This window comes from Cannabis sativa, chromosome 8, assembly GCF_029168945.1.
Source record: "Cannabis sativa cultivar Pink pepper isolate KNU-18-1 chromosome 8, ASM2916894v1, whole genome shotgun sequence".
Lineage (NCBI taxonomy): Eukaryota > Viridiplantae > Streptophyta > Magnoliopsida > Rosales > Cannabaceae > Cannabis > Cannabis sativa.
Window position 1 is genome coordinate 39,945,685 of NC_083608.1, and position 20,343 is coordinate 39,966,027.

Below are 20,343 nucleotides of genomic sequence, written 5' to 3' on the forward strand. Positions count from 1 at the left end.
AAACCAAGTAAGGAGTTTGGAGAAAGAGAAGATGCACCATGAAAACATTATTAAAAAATTATATTTCATTATATTTATTTGCCTCTTCATCATTTGCCAACTTTTATTTCGTTAGAGATATTGTATGTGGTATGATGTTTATTTTATGTTTTTTAAGGACGTAATTCAAAGGAAAGGTAGGCATTTAAGTTGGTTCTATTAAAAATTTCTTAATTACTATTTCGTCATTGATTGTGAATGTCAATATGTGCGTAGTACAGTAATTAATCTAGTGTGAAATACTAGGATTTAAAGATAAATATCGGTAATTTTCACAATATAATCCAAAAAGTGTCATAATAACTTAGTCAACATTGTTGTGTTTCACTAATTTGCATTTTAAAAATACTTCAACTTTTTTTTCAAAGTTTAATGTTTAATAGATTGCTACCATTTTCAAACGTTGATGTTCAATACATTGCATTTTTTAAAAACACTAACCTTTATTTTTTTTGGTAGCTTTTAATTGCATTATTTAGAAATGGTGAAATTCAGAGTTATTATGTCTCATCACTGTACAGTACTTTAACTATGTGTTTAATGTTGAATAGATTGGTACCATTGTTTTTAATTTTTAATATGTTGGAGGTATCCATATAATTGTTGTAAAGGTTGATGTTCAATACTGCTTTGCATTTTTGGAAAACAGTTCTTTTTTATAGCCTTTAATTACATTATTTAGAAGTGGTAAAATTGTTACAAAGGAAATTGTGTGACGAGTTATTATTATTGCTCATAAGCATCTTGTACTTACTCTTTTTGATCCAAATTTATGTCCAAGGCCAGAATTAATGCCTTCGTTGTTGATTGTAGGTATTTTTATTATTTTGGACATAATTGGAGTAAACAATTTCATTTTGAAAATAATGTACTTCACTATCCAAAACCTAATAGTACTGGCAAAATATAACAACAGTAATAATATTCACAATAGTAATGGGAAAGTACATAAGTATAAGTATTATTATTATTTTGGCTATGGACATCATTGGACTAAAACAGATAGTGCGAAAAGGAATGTAAAATTGGTTAGTTTCATTTTCAGAATAATGTACTTGACATATTGTTATGGTAAAAAAAAATCCAAAACCTAATAGTAATGGCAAAGTATAACAACCTAAATAATATTCACAATAATAGTAATAATGACCATACAATAATAATAATCAGTTCCACCAAATTCTAAAAACTACCACAAGTCTCACCCTATAGTAAATTATAAAATCACCAACATTAGTGCAATTCCAAATCACCTAACAGTAGTATGATGCAAGTATATAACATGACTGAGTAAATATAATTTACGACCTAAAACCTAACTTTTGTAACCATTGTACTGAACATAGTAAATATATAAATAAAGTAACTTTTCTAACCATTGTAATATACTACTTGTTACTTATGGCCAGCCTTTTAGAATGACGTGTTTTCGGGGACTTGCTCTTGCCAGTCCACATGTTTTCGGACCTGGCCTTCGCTGTGCTGAATCGGGGGTCTCGAGGAGACCTTGATGGACTACGTAATGCTATAGTTGTAGATGTTGATGGAAGAACTTTGGTTTTGCTCAATCCAAATTGCTTCTTAACTCCCTCCATCACAGCATGTTTAGCCTTGTTACTCTCGTGGGTGACAATTTTCCCAACACAATCCAGTCTGGCTTCAATAGGATCAAACTGCAGTGTACATTAGGAAACCAATTCAGTAATACACATGACAACCAAATCCATAGAAACAAATCCATCAAAAAATAGATTGACAACTCAATTTTCACAATATAAACAGTTAGTTAACTGGATGAAAACTTAAACTAAAGAAATCAACATTACATTACCTCTTCCAATATTTCATTTTCCTCGAACAGTGATTCCATGTACTTCATTACAAACATTCCACAATCGTGGCCATTTTGTTGTTGTGGGTAGTCCTTGCTTGAAGAAATAATTACAAACTCGGCGAAATTCGGGTCTCCTGGCTTCACAGGGGCAAACAATTGGTCCAAAGTCTGGAGCTGCAAAAAAATTAAAACAATCACAGTTGAGATTAGTGCAATTAGACTAATAAAACGGCAAACCGTGTACACACGTGCATACCATCTCTACGCAGGTGCTCCGACGTGACCTCTTATGCATTGCAGAAGACAACGAGTCCCTAATTTCCACTGTTGTATTAACCATGCTCACATTCGCCGCAAACCAGTGCGGAGCACTCTCGGTATCCAGTAGGGGTACCACCATCTGCGACAAAGTAAAACAAACAACGTCATCGGAAAATTGAACTTCACACATTTGATTCAACACAAAAGTTTCAAGAAAATGCAAATTACAGTGTGACATAAACTCAAATCTGCATCGTAATAAAGAGTGGACCACTCTTGCTGCTTCGCCATCCTCTCCACGATCATCGATCTTCCAAGTAACTTGCTCTGCACAATAAGCACACATAATAGATTACATTTTAAATAAAAACATAGATTTAACAGAGTTTACAGCACAAATACAAAAGATTCATGTCCACTTTTAAATATCAAATTTCATACCGAAATTCTGGTGGGCATAAACCAAGTTCTCTTACTTCCAATGCCGTTGCGCTTCTTCTCTCGAAAATTCATGATTTGAGCAAAGCAATCAATGAGCTGACATTTACACAAACAATATCCGTTATGTTGTCATTCATACAATTTGTAAATGGCATTAACTAAAATAATGAACTAAAAATTTCAAAGCACCCAAATGCCAACTTCTACGTACCTTTGTGTGATATATCGGTCTCACGTTTCATGCATTTGAAATACATCCGCTCGACCTCAACCTTCCCAAAATGGGCTAACACTTCACCGAAATACCAAACAAATAATCAACAACGAAACGAATGTACTAATATCAACTACGTACACGATAATCATGACACATGAGATTACCTCGGATCATTGGCGCTAGAGAAAATGTAACGGAACAACTCGTCTCGTTGATTTGAGTAACCCTTCTTCACGGTGAACGGACCAATCACCTTCCCTCCGGATTCTTTGAATCTTTCGAACGCAAAGATCATCAAAATCATCCTTCACCGCTGCTCAACTTCCTCTTTTACAATAGCGGGGAGATCTTCTCCCCAAAAGTTCATAACCTCAAACGAATCATCAGAAACAACCACCTTAGTTGGAACAACGACCTTCTCTTCTGATAGATTAAGTGAAGGGACACTCTACATCATCAACATCCTCTTCCAATTGATCCTTCGTCCCTTCACCATCCTTTTCCTCGACAACCACGTCATCCTTCGTCCCTTCACCATCCTTTTCCTCGACACAGACGTCATCCTTCTTCTCGGTCTCCCCGTTGAACGAAAGCGAGCGCTGAACTTTGCTCGTCTCAGGTATCTCCAACACTTCTTTCATAGTCCCCTTCCCAAGGTAAGTGGAGACTACCTTCGCAATGACTCTTTTGCGCCGCTCACCTTCAAATCAAGCGGAAGACCTCATCTTTCAACTCACACACGGCTTTGTATATTGCGTCATTTGTGGGTTGCCCAACCGCTATGACGGATTCAAAACTTGGCGGTAACACATACGTGTTAGTCAACTTCACCTGCTTAGTACACCAAAAAAACTAGTTAGCATATCTCTCAAATAAAATTCTAACGCATTAGAAAATTGAAGTACTAAATGTACCTTTCCACTTGTGTGACCACCCTGGTCTCGAATCCACTTGTACACTGACTTGCAGTGTTTTGTGGTCCAAAAGTCAATTGGAGCCCCAGTTCGGTCCACGTGAGTAGCGATCCGATCTACGTGCGTCAAATATACAAGCTGCCACCAAACAAAAGTGCATACATATATTACCACAGCAGTACAGGAGAGAATAAAATTACTACCATCACAATAATTCGAAAACTTACCTGTAAAAATATCGTGCAACCGGAGACATTTTTGGTGTTCTTCGTCTTGTACCGGTGTAGAGAGCTCATTAGATATCGATATCCGGCAGTCGCCCAATTCTTCTTCTTAATTGACCTTATGTCAACTAAAGAATGCATGTAGCTAGTGCTGACCTCGGTACCATTCTTCGGCAGCAACACAGTTCCAATACAGACAAGGAGAAACTTAATGAGAAACAGGTAGTCACTGTCGCTGGTTTCCCTGAGCTCATTCTCCAGCAAAGTCAGGGAATACCTATAGTCCTTGGCCTTGAAGAGGACGTCAAACTCAACCAGGTCACGCTCACTTTCGGTTGCCACGGGTTCTCCGCCATCCCGGATTCCCATGACATCCTCAAACAGCTTGGCGGATAGTTGGATTGTTCTTCCAAATATCTCCAGCCGAGAAGTGGTTGGATCCACGTGATCGATCAGCCAACTAACAATCTTAGCGTCTATGTACGGGGCATCCTCCCTTAAAAATGTTGAGAAACCGGCATTTCTCACCATTTCTTTTTGAGCCTCGTTCAGCAGTGGGACTATTCTCCCCAAACGCTCGAATGAGCAACGACCAGAAACTTGAACGTCCCCCACACCTTCGTTGTTGTCAATCCCTGGCTCAGCAGATAATGTCTCCTTCACCTTCTTCCCTTTCCCTCTACCACCAACCTTGGAGGGGGAAGCCTCGACTTCGTATGCAGCCCAATTCTCAATCTCTTCATCGGTAAGAAGCTTGAATTGCTCCTTAAAACTACGAAGCACCTGCAATATTAAGACTCGATTATTAACAAAACTACGCTAAATCAAAGATAAAAAATAAAAGATCCATAACACAGTCCAAGTCACTCACATCTGCTTTAGGTTTCTCTTTGTGTGCATCAGCATAAGCATAGAAATTGGCTTGGCTGCATCAATTAAATAAAGGAATGGAATTATAAATATTATTTTCAAAACCAAAAAATATTACCACTAAAATAACTGCCACAAATAACTCACTAGTACTTCGGCCAAGCTTCCTTCGGATCCTTCTTCTTTATCTCTGCTGCATCCTTTTTGTCCGCAGCGGCCCCCTCTTCCGTTTAAATACCATTTTATAAACCTATTACACAAGACAAAATAACTTAAATTAACAAACATTCAAAACACTAAAATATTGGAAGACAAAGACTTTGAATAATTCATGCAATTGTCTAACATTTCAGTGTATTCATGACATCCCGACACTTAATTTTCTATATGTGTACAATAACAGGTAAGCATCTCTTCCCATATAACATAATTTCATAATATGTATTACATGGAAACTGTTAAGTACAATGTACCAATATGCCTAAATAATGGATTCTGTAAATTGTTAGTTTTGTTATAATTCTAATTTCCCAAAAGGAAAATTCAAATAAGATTAAAATTCAATTAAAAGCAATGTCAATTTCCCAAAATCGAGTGGGTTGTACCAAACCAACAACTCCAGTTACTGATTGGAACAAAAAAACCGCAAAGTACAGCAGTTCACAAACAATTAATAAAATAAACAAGTAATAATAACAATAAAAATCACTCATCTTGTTGCAAAATAGTCTCCCTTTGCTTCCAAGTTATCATATTTTCCTAAGATAATTTACTATTACAATACCATCCCAGCAAAGTCAGTTATACAGTATTCACTTTTAACATACAATGATGCCAACATATGTAATATAAAATATAGAAACAATTATATTAAGATTTTATTGTAGGCATCTCAGTGTAGATGCAGAAGGAACATGAAAATATACACTGAGAAGAATAAATAATAAGGATCTACCACAATTTTTTAAACTTATTTTCTATCCCTTTTTTCCCTATACCTAACATAGTCAAAAACTCCATAATTCTTCAAAGGAGAATGCAACTAATGTTTTACTTGCTAACTAGAGTACTTACTAATGTCTTATTACACTTCCTCAAGTATGAACATTAAGCTTTGATGGGGTTGCAAAATGGGACTTCTAAACCTTGTCCACTTCTATATTACTTTACAAAATAGCTTTCTTTTGATACTATTTTATAAGATGAATTCTATCTGCATAAGTGAAAAAATTTCGAAAGGGTTTTAATTTTATAAGGTCTCAAAAATGTACGAAAATTTTATTTTCTATAGTACAAATATCTTTACAAAATTTAAAACATATATTTTTTTAAATTATTCTTATCCGAATTTTTAATAGTACTCCTAATTTATCTGTGTTAAGTTTTTAATTCAATACACAACTTGTTTGGTTTGATAATATCTCCTATTTCTATTAGGATATTTAAATTGTATGACATTATGCTCAGTACCAATAAGTTTAGTGCCTCTAAAATTGGTACCATACTTACAAATACTTGATGTTTTCATATTTTATCCCAAAAACAAGAAAGAAAGCAAAATCAGTTACATAATGATAAGATCACTAAAACAATATCCAACCTAATATTATAGAACTTGTGAATTATATTTTTCGGGTGTTGCTCAAAAACATATGATACATTTATATCTTTAGTCTTCACCGTACACATAACTGAAAAAAGATAACATCTTTTTCTCTAATACCTATACATAAGGCCATAATAATAATAACAATACAACTATTTTTGTTTTATTGGGTTCAGATTTTTAAATTGAAATGAGTTTTGTCATATTGCTCAAAAAATCTCCATTTATCCAATCCCCAAATATTCAAAATCCAAACAAGTCAACTAACACATTTCACAAATACCGAAATCAAAATACCTAAATCAAAACTCCTAAATTACAGTGCATTCCACTTTAAATAGAAATACCGAATCATATATTCATAAAAAACTAAAACGAAAAACTCAAAACAATTTAGAGTACATTCCACACATACAACCAAGCACATGCACGGGGGGAGACAGAGAGAAAGAAATACAAACTCCATTCAACACAAAACCAGAGAGAAAGAGATAGAGAGAGATAGAGAAAGTAATACCTCCACACAGAAATGCACAATCCTTGCAACACCTCACCCTCCACACCTGAGACAAAATGGAAGATATTAAGTACACGAAAATGCAAAAACACCACGTTCGCTTGAAAAATGTATTTTTTTTTCTGTGAAAAGTATGTAAAGTAGAACGGACAACGGACAAAGTGTAAAACCCACCGTTGACACTCCCTGTAACAACTCCAACAATGGCAGACTTCGAGTAATGTACACCACAGTGAACAAAATGTACAGTATGGGTTTCACCAACTCAAATGAAAATGGAAAATGGAAAAACAAAATGGAAAATGAAAAAGAAAATGGAAATGAAAGAACTTTGCTTTTGCCCTAGCAGAGATGAAAATGGAAATGAAAGAACTTTGCAAAATAAACAACAAAATAAAAATAACAATGAAATGGTATAGTGAGTGGAGAGGGACGACGGTTGATAGGTTGATAGGACTTGATTGATGGATGTAACTGTTCACTTTTCCATTTTTTAATAAATTTAAATTTCAAAAAAGTAGCCGGTATCCATTTATTTAACCCTACATACCCCTACATCAACCCCTACATGAACCCCAACCTTTGGATCAAAGTAACTGCCCATCCGACGGTTACAGTACATCACGGATTGCAATCCGTGTCCGTACAGTAACGGGACAAAATCCGGTCCCTATATATATATACATGTATATGAGTTATTTGTGAATGAACCAAAAAGTATCGAAGATCAAAATTTCACTGAAATTTTGTTGGGTATTGAATATATGCAGATATATGTATGTATCTATAATTTGTTAGTATTATATTGATGAAATAAAAAAAAAAAGGGGCTTTATGAATTACATGCGTGTATCAGAGGAAAAAAAAGAAAAAGTCAATGTAATGTATCCAAATATATATATATATACGTGCTTGACAGAAAACACTGTAAAATAATATTTTATATATATATATAAAATATGTATATACCTGTCCACAGTACAGAAAATTAAACCGCGTACTATATATATTATGTTTCAATGGTATAATTCAATGTTAAGTAAGAATTGAATTATAAAATAAGATATTATCTTAAATTGACCAATTTAAATTTAAATTTAAGATAGTATCTGATAAAAGATAAATTATTATTCCTTAAATTTTGGAATAAATAATTAAATATAAGTCAAATTATCTTTTTATTTCTAAAAATAATAAAAAGATTGCAAAACTGAATTTCATCACAAAAAAAGTGGTAAAATTCTAAAGTTTATAAAAGATAATAAAAAGATCTCCAAACTTAAATTTATCACCAAAAGTGGTAAATTTCTAAATCCATACAAAATGGCACGAAATTCCAAATGAGCTCACTAAAATTAATCTTGGAATATTAAAGAGGTCATTCACCTCATAAAAATTAAAGTTCGGAACTACGTTTGACTTGATTCCTATAAAAGGATACGTAGGCAACTTAGTTGCTAAGACTAAGTGCAGTCGCCGATACCGCACAAATGGTATCAAAATACAAATCCTAAAATTCCCTTAAAGGTCATACACCAAGGAATTTTTTCTAAATTTTCAAATAGCGAAGAATTCCTGAAAGCGGTCAGATACCGGAATTCTTTATTCAAATTCTAAAATACTGCATTCTGAACTACAAGTGGCTTGATCCTTCACAAAGAAGGTATGTAGGCAGCTCAGCTAATTAAATGGTCTGAGTTCAGCTGCAATTCCAAATTTACCTCAAATTTCCCAAATTTATTTTAATTATTTAATGTCATTGTAATTGGAATCAAAGGGTATTTCCTTTAAATAAAAGGATTGTAATTAAGAGATTATTTTTATAATCTTGGATGGGTCGAACTTAAATTAATAAACTCTTATGCTATAATTTTGGCATAGGTGAAATTGTGTTTTGCATTTATTTTTTAATATTCTAAATGAAAAAATTTTGCTTAACATAATTTTTGGCACGCCCAGTGGGACCCATTCTCCTTTTCATCTCCAAATATGATGACTATTATTCAACTTTAACTTTATGGTGCTAATCATGTTTACTGTTTTTAGGAAAAAATGGCACCACAAGTCACGGTTTACTTCCACAAGTTACCAACAACCTCTTCTGCCCAAGGAGGGAAAAAGAGCCGCTTTTTGGCAGCATTCTCTATTGATCGAGCACCCATTTCATGCAGGGTGCCCGAACCAATAAAGAATGTGAAGACACCTATACCAGCTAAAAAGGCTGGCAGAGGGAAAGGTGTGAAAAACATCACTAAGACTGCACAGGCCTTAAGAGGCAAGGCAGCAAAGGGCTTTAAAAAGAGGCAAGCCCGGGCAGCGAAAAGGTCTGCAGCGAAGGTTGCCAAGACCGAAGGGAGGCCAACGAAGACTGGCTCCCCCGTAATGATCTAGGAATGGGAGCGTATCTTGATTGGATCTGTTCCTATTTTCTTGCCCACTACCGTCTCAGTGATGGTTACCTCTGCGGAGGAAACTGAGGCAACACCGACTTCTCAACCTCGGAGAGGTAGGAAGGCGGCAAAAGGGAGTAGGGGGACAAACACTTCACCTTCACCAAACCCTCTTGAAATGAGGGAATTAGTAGGAGGCACCTCGATTAGGCCTCCGATCGTAATCTCTGTCAACCGCCAAGGTCAACAGAGGGCATCTGCTGAGATCAATGAACGCCCTTTATTAGATGAAGGGTGTAGGACGCTTTTCTCCTTCCCAAAGAAGGCTAGAAGCGATAGTGTAAGGGTTCCCAAAGCAAGCCCTAACGCATTCCGAAGAGAACATGGTGACTGGATGTTTCTCCAACGCTACCGACCAACAAGGGTTACCTCAACTGCTAAGCTTAGCTCCTACACGGGCCCTGTAACTCGATCGAAAGCTCGTGCCATGCAGGAATCAGTGAATCCCTCTTTTCAAAAAGTTCAGGAAGAAGGGTGTACATCTGGACACTCTTTAGAAGACACTCCCCATATTGAACACAGTGAGGGGGTGTCTGCTGATCTCATTACTCAGTTCGAAGCACTAACCATTGGCAATGATAAAAATATGCCAGTGTTAGTAACTGGGACAATCAGTAATGAAGAGAAGATTCAGGAACTGCAAAGGTTATTAGCTGAGAGGGACGAAGAAGTAGCCCGACTCTCAACAGAATTATCTCATCAAGTTAATATGAGACAAAAGGAGAGTGAGATTGGGCAACAATCCTCGTCCTCCATGCCGCCTGTAGGCAACACACAACCGCCACCACAAGGTGTGCAACCACCACTAGCTGGTGCCCAACTTCAGCAGGACCTAAAAGCTCTTATCATGGAGGGTATTCGAGAATATCAGGCTGCAACAATGCCTATTCTTAAATATCATAAGCCATACCCGGCTTACTATGATCAAATTCCATTTCCACCAAACTACATCAGACAAAAGTTTGAAAAGTTTGATGGAATTAATGGTTCTCCTCATGAGCATTTGGCCTATTTCACCTCTGCATGTGGTGAATCTGCCCAATCAGATGCACTATTAATCCGGCAATTTGTGCAATCTCTAAAAGAGGCAGCATTCACCTGGTATACTCAGTTACCCCCAGGATCGATAACTACTTGGGATGACATGCAAATAGCTTTCCTGGCACAATTCGTGAGCTCAAAGAAGACCATAAGTCTCCATGACCTGGTGGAAACAAAGCAACGAATTAGTGAAAGCGCTAATGAGTTCATAACCAGGTGGAGAAACCTCAATCTCCAATGTCCAGAAAGGATATCGGAACAAGCGGCGGTTTCAATGTGCGCCAAAAACCTCAACCCTGAGGTGGCAACTTTTGTGGGCACAGCAGAGCCCAAAACTTTTAATGAGCTCATCTCGAAGGCTTGCAACGTTGAGATACAAATTTCTCGACAAAGGGGTGGCAAACCTTCACCGAGATTCGAAAATAAAAAGCCATTCAAGAAGGGAGAATCAATGGCAACTTTTGTCAATACCGGCAACAAAGATAAAGGGAAGGCACGGGAGCCGCAAAAGAAATTAACTCTCAAAGAAAGGAAAGAAGTTAAGTATTCATTCGACGATGATGATGTCGACCAAATTTTCGATGAGTTGTTAAAAGCTAAGGCAATACGACTCCCCGAGCCGAAACGACCCAACGAGGTTGGTATGACAAATGATCCAAATTATTGTCGGTACCACCAAATTGTGAGTCACCCATTGTCGGATTGTTACATCCTTAAAAAACATTATCGAAGGCATGATCAAGAGAAAAGAGATTGAGATTGACTCTTCTCTCGGAAAAGCGACTACAAATACAACTTCCTTAACCGAGAATGACCAAATACCAAATGATCCCACACAAAGGGACATAATTTCTGTGGCATTTGAAGTCGACAAGGAAGTTACAATAGTCTAAGCCCACTCAGACATGCCAAGGCCAGGAAACCCAAATATTCCTACATTATATGAGGTCATGACAGAGCCTAATCTAGAAATTTGGGAGGACTGGTATGATAGTGAAGAGGATTTAGAAAGTACATGGCAAACATGTACTCGGAAAAAACCGACAAAAATTCCATCTCGGAAGCCATCTGGAAGCTCCGGAGTCAAATTTCGGAGTAGACCAGATATAAAGGATCAAAAGAGTAAGAAAAGGATCGACAAGCAAAAGCCCGATTCCAAAAGAAACGAACCCGAACAACCAAAACGAAATCTAGTAACTCTGGAGGAGTTTTTACCAAAAGAGTTACGGGACAAGGCAACTAGTTGTAATGACAGTGTGTCGGATTGCTGCATGACTTTAACAAAAGAAGATCCTGAATCTACCTCACCTGAAAGTGAAAAAGAGGTAGATGAAATTACCTTGCAAGATATGCGGCGGAAAATTTTTGCAAAGAAGGAAAAAGAGGCGAAAGAGCTTGAAAAAGCTAAACAAGACCTTCAAAAGCCCTCATCTTCGGCCAACCAAGAATCCACCAATGACAATCGAAGATGTAAAAACACTGGTGAAGATGAGATGACGCGAGCAAAATATGACATATTGGCTCATCTAAAACGCATCCCTGCTCTTTTAAGAGTTTACGATGCACTGCAAATGTCTCCTGAGCATAGAAATGCACTTGTTGTCGCATTGACAAGTCCTGAATTTTATACGGAGAAAATAGAGCCAATGAAACCTATATCACTTGAGACGCATACCTCTTGTATGGCATGCATAACTTTCGATGATAAAGATCGTCAGTTGGGAGCTGCCTTACATAATCGACCTCTGTACGTGACGGGTATGGTTGTTGATAATCGCGTGAGCCGCATCATGTTGGATTGTGGATCGGCTGTGAATGTACTCCCCTTAAAAACCTTGAGAGATGTCGGGTTACACCCACGTCAATTGTCTCCATCATCATTGACTATTCAAGGTTTTAACCAAGCTGGAGAAAAAGTAAGGGGAAGTATCACACTAAAAATTGAAATAGGCGAGTTAAATTCTGAAGCCTTATTTCATGTCATCGATTCAGATACATCCTACAATGTATTGTTAGGGCGACCATGGCTTCATGAATATGGAGTCATTCCTTCAACACTCCACCAATGCTTTAAGTTTTGCAAGGAAGGCAAAGTCAAAAGTGTCAATGCAGACCCGAATCCCTTTTACGGGGAACAAGTGAATTATGCCGATGCAAAATTTTACAAGCCAGCTAATGTCACCATCTTAAAAGGGAAACCTGAGGAGAGCAAACATCACGAAAACTCAGTCATACAAAACCCTCCACAAATTAAGCGACTATCCCTTGTGAAATCTCCCCAGTCCAAAGAGGAGAACTTGAAGGTATCTAACCAAAAACGAACCTTTAAGTATATCCCTAAAAGTCAACGAGGAGTAGGGCAAAGAGCGTTGACACCGATCGAAGATTCGATGACAGCCCTGATGACAAGCTTTACTTTACCACTAAGGAAAATTGATCAGTCACTACCCAAGGGTAAAATGCAAATTTCAGTTTCCTTTGGTAAAGATAGCAAGAAAAATAAAAGAGTCATTACTCTCAATAAAGCGTCCTCCACTTCTGTAACTCCGAAAACCTTCAAAACAACGAAGAAAAATGTTCATTTTAAGAAGCAAAAAGGAGTCACAATCCATCAAAATAGTGATTGTTTAAAAGCTTCTTTTGAACCAGATGAGTTAACAGAGGAGGAACAAAAAATGTTTCACAGCGACGATGTTCCTACACCTTCCCCGCGGGTCTCAGTATTTGATAGACTTGAACCAAGCACATCCACCCCACGAGTGTCAGCATTCGAAAGGCTTATTTTCCCAAGTGCTCCACAGTCAAAGGGAACTAAAAAGCAAAAACAGTGGATGCCAAAACAGAAGAAATCTTTGAGAATTACTATTCGGGGGCAGGAAACACAAGAAGATGGAGAAAATTTTGCTCAAGTCAATTACCTCTCTTTCGAAGAAAGCTTGACCGTAGAAGATGAAGGCTCAAGCTCAAACCCTTCGGAAGATTTTATAGACATCTTTCAACCAGCACCTCAGGAATTCGAAGATGGAGGACAAGCAACTGTGGATGACTTAGTAGAGATCAATCTCGGGACCGAGGATGATCCAAAGCCCGTGTTTGTCAGTGCTTTATTATCTGAAGAAGAGTTACCACAGTACATACAAGTCCTTCGCGAGAACAAAGATGTATTTGCTTGGTTATACCGTGACATGCCGGGGTTGAACCGAAAGGTTGCTGTGCACAGGTTGGCAGTATCACAAGACGCTACCCCTGTTAAACAATCTCAAAGAAGGATTCGACCGAATTACTTCCCAAAGTCGAGGCGAAATTGACAAGTTAAGAGACCGGGTTTATTCGGGAAGTTCAGTATCCTACTTGGCTTGCAAACATCGTCATTGTGATGAAGAAAAATGGGCAACTCCGCATATGCGTGGATTACCGAGATCTTAATCGGGCTTGCCCAAAAGATGAATTCCCACTCCCCATCACTGAGTTATTGATAGACGCTACCACTGGTTTTGATGCCTTATCATTCATGGATGGATTTTCTGGGTACAACCAAATCAAAATGGCACACGAGGACGAAGAGCTCACTGCTTTTCGGACACCAAAAGGCATATTTTGCTATACAGTTATGCCATTTGGCCTCAAGAATGCAGGGGCAACCTACCAAAGAGCAATGACCACAATTTTTGAAGACATGATGCACAATACTGTCGAATGTTATGTCGACGATCTAGTGGTCAAAACAAAAGAAAGGACGAATCATCTTGACGATTTAAAACGAGTCTTTGACAGACTTAGGCAACACAATCTCAAGATGAATCCTTTAAAATGTGCATTTGGAGTAACATCGGGAAAGTTCCTCGGGTTTATCGTCAGACATCGAGGAATTGAAATCGACCCTGCAAAGATCAAATCAATTTTGGAAATGCCTCCCCCGCGTAATTTACGTCAACTACGTGGACTACAGGGAAAACTTGCGTATATTCGAAGATTCATCTCAAACCTGTCTGGTAGATGTCAACCTTTTTCGAGATTGATGCAGAAAAATGTCCCATTCATTTGGGATGAGGCATGCCAGAATGCTTTTGAAAGCATTAAAAAGTACCTGTTGCACCCACCAGTGTTGAGAGCTCCAATCTTAGGAAAGCCATTGATATTATATATCACTTCACTCGACCGCTCCTTGGGAGCAATGCTAGCGCAAAATAATGAGGAGGGAAAAGAAGTTGCTCTTTACTATTTAAGTAGAACTTTAGTAGGGGCAGAACAAAACTACCCTCCAATTGAGAAAGTGTGTTTGGCTTTAATCTTTGCTGTCACAAAACTACGACACTATTTGCTCTCACATCCTGTGACTTTAGTGTCAAAAGCTGACCCTCTAAGATATATTCTATCCAAGCCCGTGTTGTCTGGACGACTTGCCAAATGGTCCATGATGCTATCAGAATTTGAAATCAACTTTGTCCCCCAAAAAGCAATAAAAGGACAAGCTTTGGCTGATTTTCTGGCAGCACACCCAATTCCAGATGATATGGAGTTGCGAGAGGATCTTCCAGATGAAGAAGTCTTCGCAATTGATACTTCATCGTGGCAATTATATTTTGATGGGGCAGCAAGAAGTAGTGGGGCAGGTGCGGGAATTGTCTTTGTGACACCGTCAGGAGGCCTGATACCTTACTCTTTCCATATTCTAGCTATATGCACAAATAATGTAGCAGAATATGAAGCATTAGTTATCGGCCTCGAAGTTGCACTCGAAATGAAAATACAATCATTGGAGGTATTTGGTGATTCTCTTTTGGTTATTAAACAAATGAGTGGTGAATTTGCGGTCAAGCATGAGAATTTAGTCCCTTATCACGAAAAGGCTAAATATTTGCTTGGCCAATTTCAAGATATAACTCTAAATCACATCCCCAGATCAAAAAATGGTAAAGCTGATGCATTGGCTAATTTAGCTGCATCACTAACACTTCCTGAAGAAAGGGATCTTCAAATTACCATAGGGGAACGCCATGTATTATCCCAATCTATGGAAAGAGTTGAAGAAGGAAATACAGTCAACTTGATAACTTTCCTGGATAGTGCAAATGAAAATGACTGGCGTCAGCCAATCAAAGACTACATCCAAAAAGGAGTCTTGCCAGAAGACTTGAAGAAAAGAGTAGATGTAAGAAGAAGAGCGCCTCGATTTGTGGTCTTTAATGACACATTGTACAAGCGTTCATTCGATGGAATATTATTGAGATGTCTCTCGATAGAAGAAGCGGCACATGCACTTCAAGAGACTCATGCCGGTGCATGTGGCGCCCATCAAGCTGGCCCAAAATTGTCAGCTCAATTAAAGCGGTTGGGTTACTATTGGCCTACTATGGTTCAAGATGCAATTAATTTTGCTAAATGTTGCAAGTCATGCCAATTACATGGAGATTTCATCCATCAACCCCCTCAACCACTCCATCCTTCTATACTGTCATGGCCTTTCGAAACTTGGGGAATGGACGTCATTGGTCCTTTTACGCCACCCTCTTCCAAAGCCCATAAGTATATTTTGGCCATCACAGATTACTTCTCTAAATGGGCCGAAGCCGTACCACTAAAAGAAGTACGGGCGGAAGATGTCGCTGATTTTATAAGGACCCACGTAATTTATCGATACGGGGTTCCTTCAAAAATTATCTCCGACAATGCCCTTTATTTCAAGTGTAAGGCAATGGTCAAATTGATGAACAAGTACAAATTCAACCACAGTTTCTCGGCTAGTTACAACCCGTCTTCAAATGGTCAAGCAGAAGCATTTAACAAAGTGTTATGCAAAATCATGAAGAAGACAGCGACAAAGAATAAGAGGGATTGGCATGAACGCCTCCTAGAAGCTTTGTGGGCATATAGAACCACTGTGAGGACTGCGACTGGTTGTACACCTTATAACTTGGTGTTTGGGTCTGAGGCAGTGTTACCTTTGGAGGTACAAATACCTTCATTAAGAATTGCTACTCAACTAACAAACCCAGATGAAAATGTGCAAGTCCGTCTAGCCGAGCTTGAAGCATTAGATGAAAAGCGGCTTGCTATTCAACAAAAGCTCGAAATTTACCAAGCCCAGGTAGCGGGGGCATTCAACAAGAAAGTTAAATTTCGATCTTTTTCGGTTGGAGATCTAGTGCTTACTGTGAAACGACCAATTGTCATAACTAGAAGGATGAAAGGCAAATTTGAGGCAAAATGGGAAGGACCTTATGTTGTTACTAAGGTCTTCTTAAGAGGGGCATATGAACTTTCAAATTCAGAAGGCCAACGCGTTTATCCGTGTGTTAATGGGAAGTTCATCAAAAAGTTCTACACTTAAACAAAAGGGTATTTACCCATGGTGTAGACAGCGCACTTAAAAAAAAAAAAGCGAGTGTGCAATGAACTACGTAAGGCTTGATCCCACTCCGGGTACGTAGGCAATCTAGTTTATAACTAGGCCCAGCCACACAAAATAAAAAATTATCTCCTCAAAAAAAAAAAAAAATTGTAAAGAACTACGAACGGCTTGATCCCTTAAAAGGGTACGTAGGCAATCTGAACAAAAATTGGATTCAGCCACAAAATAAAAAAAAATAAATATTCTTTATTCCTCCTAACAAAGGAGTCAAAATTCTAAAAGGTCTAAAAGACAAAGTACTATTAGTCCTCAAGGCTAATAAACAAAAAAAAGGGCTAACAAAGACTAAAACTAAAACTAAAGCTAAAAAATTTTAGAAGCAAAGTTTTAAGATCTTCAGTCCATCTGGAGAAATAAAGTCAAAGCGCCGAGTCTCCTCTGGATCTCTTCTTCTTGAATCTTGAGTGTTGCTTTCGCTCTCTCAGCTTCATGGAATTTTTCCACATTAGCTTGGTTCTTTGACTGATCTATCTCCTCAGCGAGATGTCGTTTCTCCTTCAAGGAATCATTGAGACTAGAAAGATCTACTTCAAATGATGCTTTTTCAGCTTCGAACTCAGCTCGTCGCTGTTGTATGGCTAGTTCTGCCGCAATAATCTCTGCTTCCTTTGCTTTAAAATCTTCAAAATCCTTTGTCTTGTTAGTAACAGATATGGACAAATGATCTATAGCTGCCAAATTATCCTTATCACGACGAAGAAGATCTATGATAAGAGATTCATCAAGACTAAGGGCATTCTCAACAACTTGAGCAGAAGCGAGAAACTTTTCTTGAGTTTTGAGCAAGTCATTAACATTATCAGTGAACCATGCAACCTCTGCTAAGCCACATTTATAATGCCCGCAAAGGGTACTCAACACGTCGAGTTGCATACTCACGCCAGCACGATGTTTTGAAATGTCTGATGTGGTCAGAGGAGAAGATGACAAATGAAGAATGTCTTTCATGCATTCAATCACAAACTTCTTGGTATGTTCATTCAAGTCTGAGTTGGTGATTGCTGAAGCTGACACTGTCAACACCGGGTTTGGTCGAGGAATAAGCAAATCTGAAGGAACAAGTGATGATGGAGTACCCGTCTTTGCTGAGACAATCGGTTCTGGTGGAATGGTTGGCTCATGTGCAATGCCTCACCGTCAAATCCTTTGTTAACATAATCATCGGACCCATCAAAGTCGATAAGTTGTTCATCCCGTAGCTAGAAGCTCCGAAACAAGTATCAGATGGTGGCATTTCTGAACTCTGAGTTAGTGGGAAGAAGACATCTTCAATACGACTAGACTCGTCATGCTTCGCACGTTTCTTTTGTTTGAAATGTGGGACTAAGGAATGGACATTTTCTGATCCAATGTCCGACTCAGTATCAGCATAGTTGGCGCCAGTAAATTCATTATGTTGGGGAGGACATCTCTCAAAAACTTCTTCAGGGTTGGAGTAAAGTAAGCGAATGTCTTTGATCACATAATTTGACTCCTCTTCTTTGAATGGTTGCTTGGACAATGTTGAATGAATGGCCTTCACAGATCTCCCCAAGTATGGAATGCAACTCCTCACCCACCAACGACAGTACCACCACGTGCATTGACCCATACGGAGAGTCCTAGGAATGTGAAAGTGGATGCCAGTATTTCTCCTTAATATTAAAACCCAAGCTTTAGCGATTTCGCTTATTCCACACTGCCTCCTCCTAGGAATACTCAGACAAAACTTATCTGAGGGCACACCTTGATCGAAACCAAACTGGCGAGCAAATCTGTTAGGATAATAAGGTTCTAAATATGCATCGTTACCCACTCTTACGGGTAGCAAAGAAGAACGCATAGAAATCGCAACTCAAATTTCTCATCAGATAAATCTTCATTATCCAAAAAGTCTAGATCTTTCTCCATGGGAAATGAATATGGCCGATGCATAACATAATCCTCTCCCCTTAAAATATGTCTAGCCCCATTCATGCTTCGACGTTCAAGGGGATCCCGCCATACTTACTTAAATGAGGAAGATCCATAAGATCCCAACCACTATAGAGATGGCGAAAATGCTCGGCTAACCAACCTATCACATAATGCATAGGTAAGAAGGCTTGACGTCGCCCCTGGCCATGTATGGCTGAATCATACAAAGCTCGATAAATGTATCCCAAAACAGAGGGTGCAAGTGAAACTTTGTGTCCGTGGGCCATCATTGAAGCCATATAAAAAGTTTCAGGTCTAATGTTGGAGCCCTCAGTAGGAAAAACAAAACGACTTAGCCATAAAGACAGAAAGGCTGCAAGACTACCCTCTTTTGAAATGTTCAATGGAATAGAGTGAAGATTAACTTTTGATTTACCTTTCCTTTGGTCGTCTTCTCCTATGGCCTCACAAGTCGAGTTTTGTCTCACACCTTGAAACATCTTTTTCCCTCTATAGAAAAATTCTATCCACTGCTCCCAAGATACATTTATATCATTTGATTTGGCACAAACTTTGACACTCTTCAAATAGTTATAAATTTGAGTGTGGAACCTTAAAAGCTCTGCAGTAGTAGAATGATATGGAGTGCCGCCAACCAATTTTTTGTTAAGAGGTATAAACTCTTCATAAGGAATTCCTAAAATAGGTAACCCTCCAATAACCTTCAAATCATACAGAGATATTCCCATCTCACCGCTGCTATGATGAAATGTGTTAGACAGAGGACCCCAGAGTTCAGAAAAAGCTCGCCATACAGATCTCTCATAGTTGAATGGATATCTTGATATATAAACAGCTCCATAAATTCCAGCATGATTCAAAGTATCTCGATTTGTGCGCAAAATAAGGTCTGTCCATTCAATAAGATATGTCGCAAATACAGCATGTCCATGAAAGAAAAAATTATTATTGGCCTTTTTCTCTGCTAAAACACGATGAAGGCTTGGATAAAAGTCCACAGTGACTTGGTAATCCATATCAGCATCCTGTTTATTGTCAATATCCCCAAGAACTTTAGCTTGGAAATTGGGACCGAAGCCTCGATTGTGCTGGACAACATTAACATCAAGCGAAGAATTATATTGTAAGTCACCCGAGATTACATCTTCAATCTTACACAAAGAAACAGGATCTTGATGATCATTGGAGGCTTTTACTTCATTCAATGAAATGGAGCGTCGATAAGATGGTCCAATCTCTATTTCTCTTCCTAAATTGTTCGGAGCTCTTTGAGAGCCAAGTCCCCTAAAATTAGACATACTGCACAAAAAAAAGTAGGTCAGACAAAATAAAATACAAAATTCTCAAGCAAGATGTGTGTACATAAATGACACGCACTTGCTTGAGGGGGCATCTGTTGAACGATAAAAAAAAAAGAGGAATAAATAAATTTATTATTATTTCATTATTGGTTTTTAAAATAATAATAATAATAAAAAATAAATATCAGTCAAATAGAGAGAAAATAGGATCTCAACTCCCCACTCCCCTACTTTTACTCATCCTTTATAAAAAAAATAATAATTTTATTGGAAAAAATAGGGTCTATAAATAGGAGAAG

At 38.1% G+C, this 20,343-nt stretch overlaps 2 protein-coding genes across 2 annotated transcripts; both read right to left on the reverse strand.

Moving 5' to 3' along the window:
• Positions 1–806: 806 nt before the first annotated feature.
• LOC133030611 (uncharacterized) lies at positions 807–3,433 on the reverse strand. The gene is made up of 6 exons (XM_061103409.1): positions 3,245–3,433; positions 2,576–2,671; positions 2,363–2,461; positions 2,130–2,273; positions 1,871–2,047; positions 807–1,712 (listed from the first exon to the last, which is right to left on the reverse strand). The coding sequence occupies exons 1-6, from the start codon at positions 3,431–3,433 to the stop codon at positions 1,428–1,430; spliced, it is 990 nt and encodes a 329-aa protein (XP_060959392.1). The 3' UTR covers positions 807–1,427.
• A 420-nt stretch (positions 3,434–3,853) lies between these two features.
• On the reverse strand, positions 3,854–7,545 carry LOC133030612 (uncharacterized). The gene is made up of 6 exons (XM_061103410.1): positions 7,474–7,545; positions 7,075–7,134; positions 6,924–6,969; positions 4,948–5,023; positions 4,802–4,856; positions 3,854–4,713 (listed from the first exon to the last, which is right to left on the reverse strand). The coding sequence occupies exons 1-6, from the start codon at positions 7,543–7,545 to the stop codon at positions 3,874–3,876; spliced, it is 1,149 nt and encodes a 382-aa protein (XP_060959393.1). The 3' UTR covers positions 3,854–3,873.
• Positions 7,546–20,343: the final 12,798 nt, after the last annotated feature.

Coding starts and splice junctions, on each gene's coding strand:
- LOC133030612 (XM_061103410.1), bottom strand. CDS start 7,545: ATGTACTGTAACCGTCGGATGGGCAGTTACTTTGATCCAAAGGTTGGG. Junction 5,024..6,923: donor TTGTGCATTTCTGTGTGGAG/GTATTACTTTCT, acceptor TTTAAACGGAAG/AGGGGGCCGCTGCGGACAAA. Junction 4,714..4,801: donor AAGAGAAACCTAAAGCAGAT/GTGAGTGACTTG, acceptor TTAATATTGCAG/GTGCTTCGTAGTTTTAAGGA.
- LOC133030611 (XM_061103409.1), bottom strand. CDS start 3,433: ATGAAAGAAGTGTTGGAGATACCTGAGACGAGCAAAGTTCAGCGCTCG. Junction 2,672..3,244: donor TGGAAGAGGATGTTGATGAT/GTAGAGTGTCCC, acceptor TGTAAATGTCAG/CTCATTGATTGCTTTGCTCA. Junction 2,048..2,129: donor GGAGCACCTGCGTAGAGATG/GTATGCACGTGT, acceptor ATTTTTTTGCAG/CTCCAGACTTTGGACCAATT.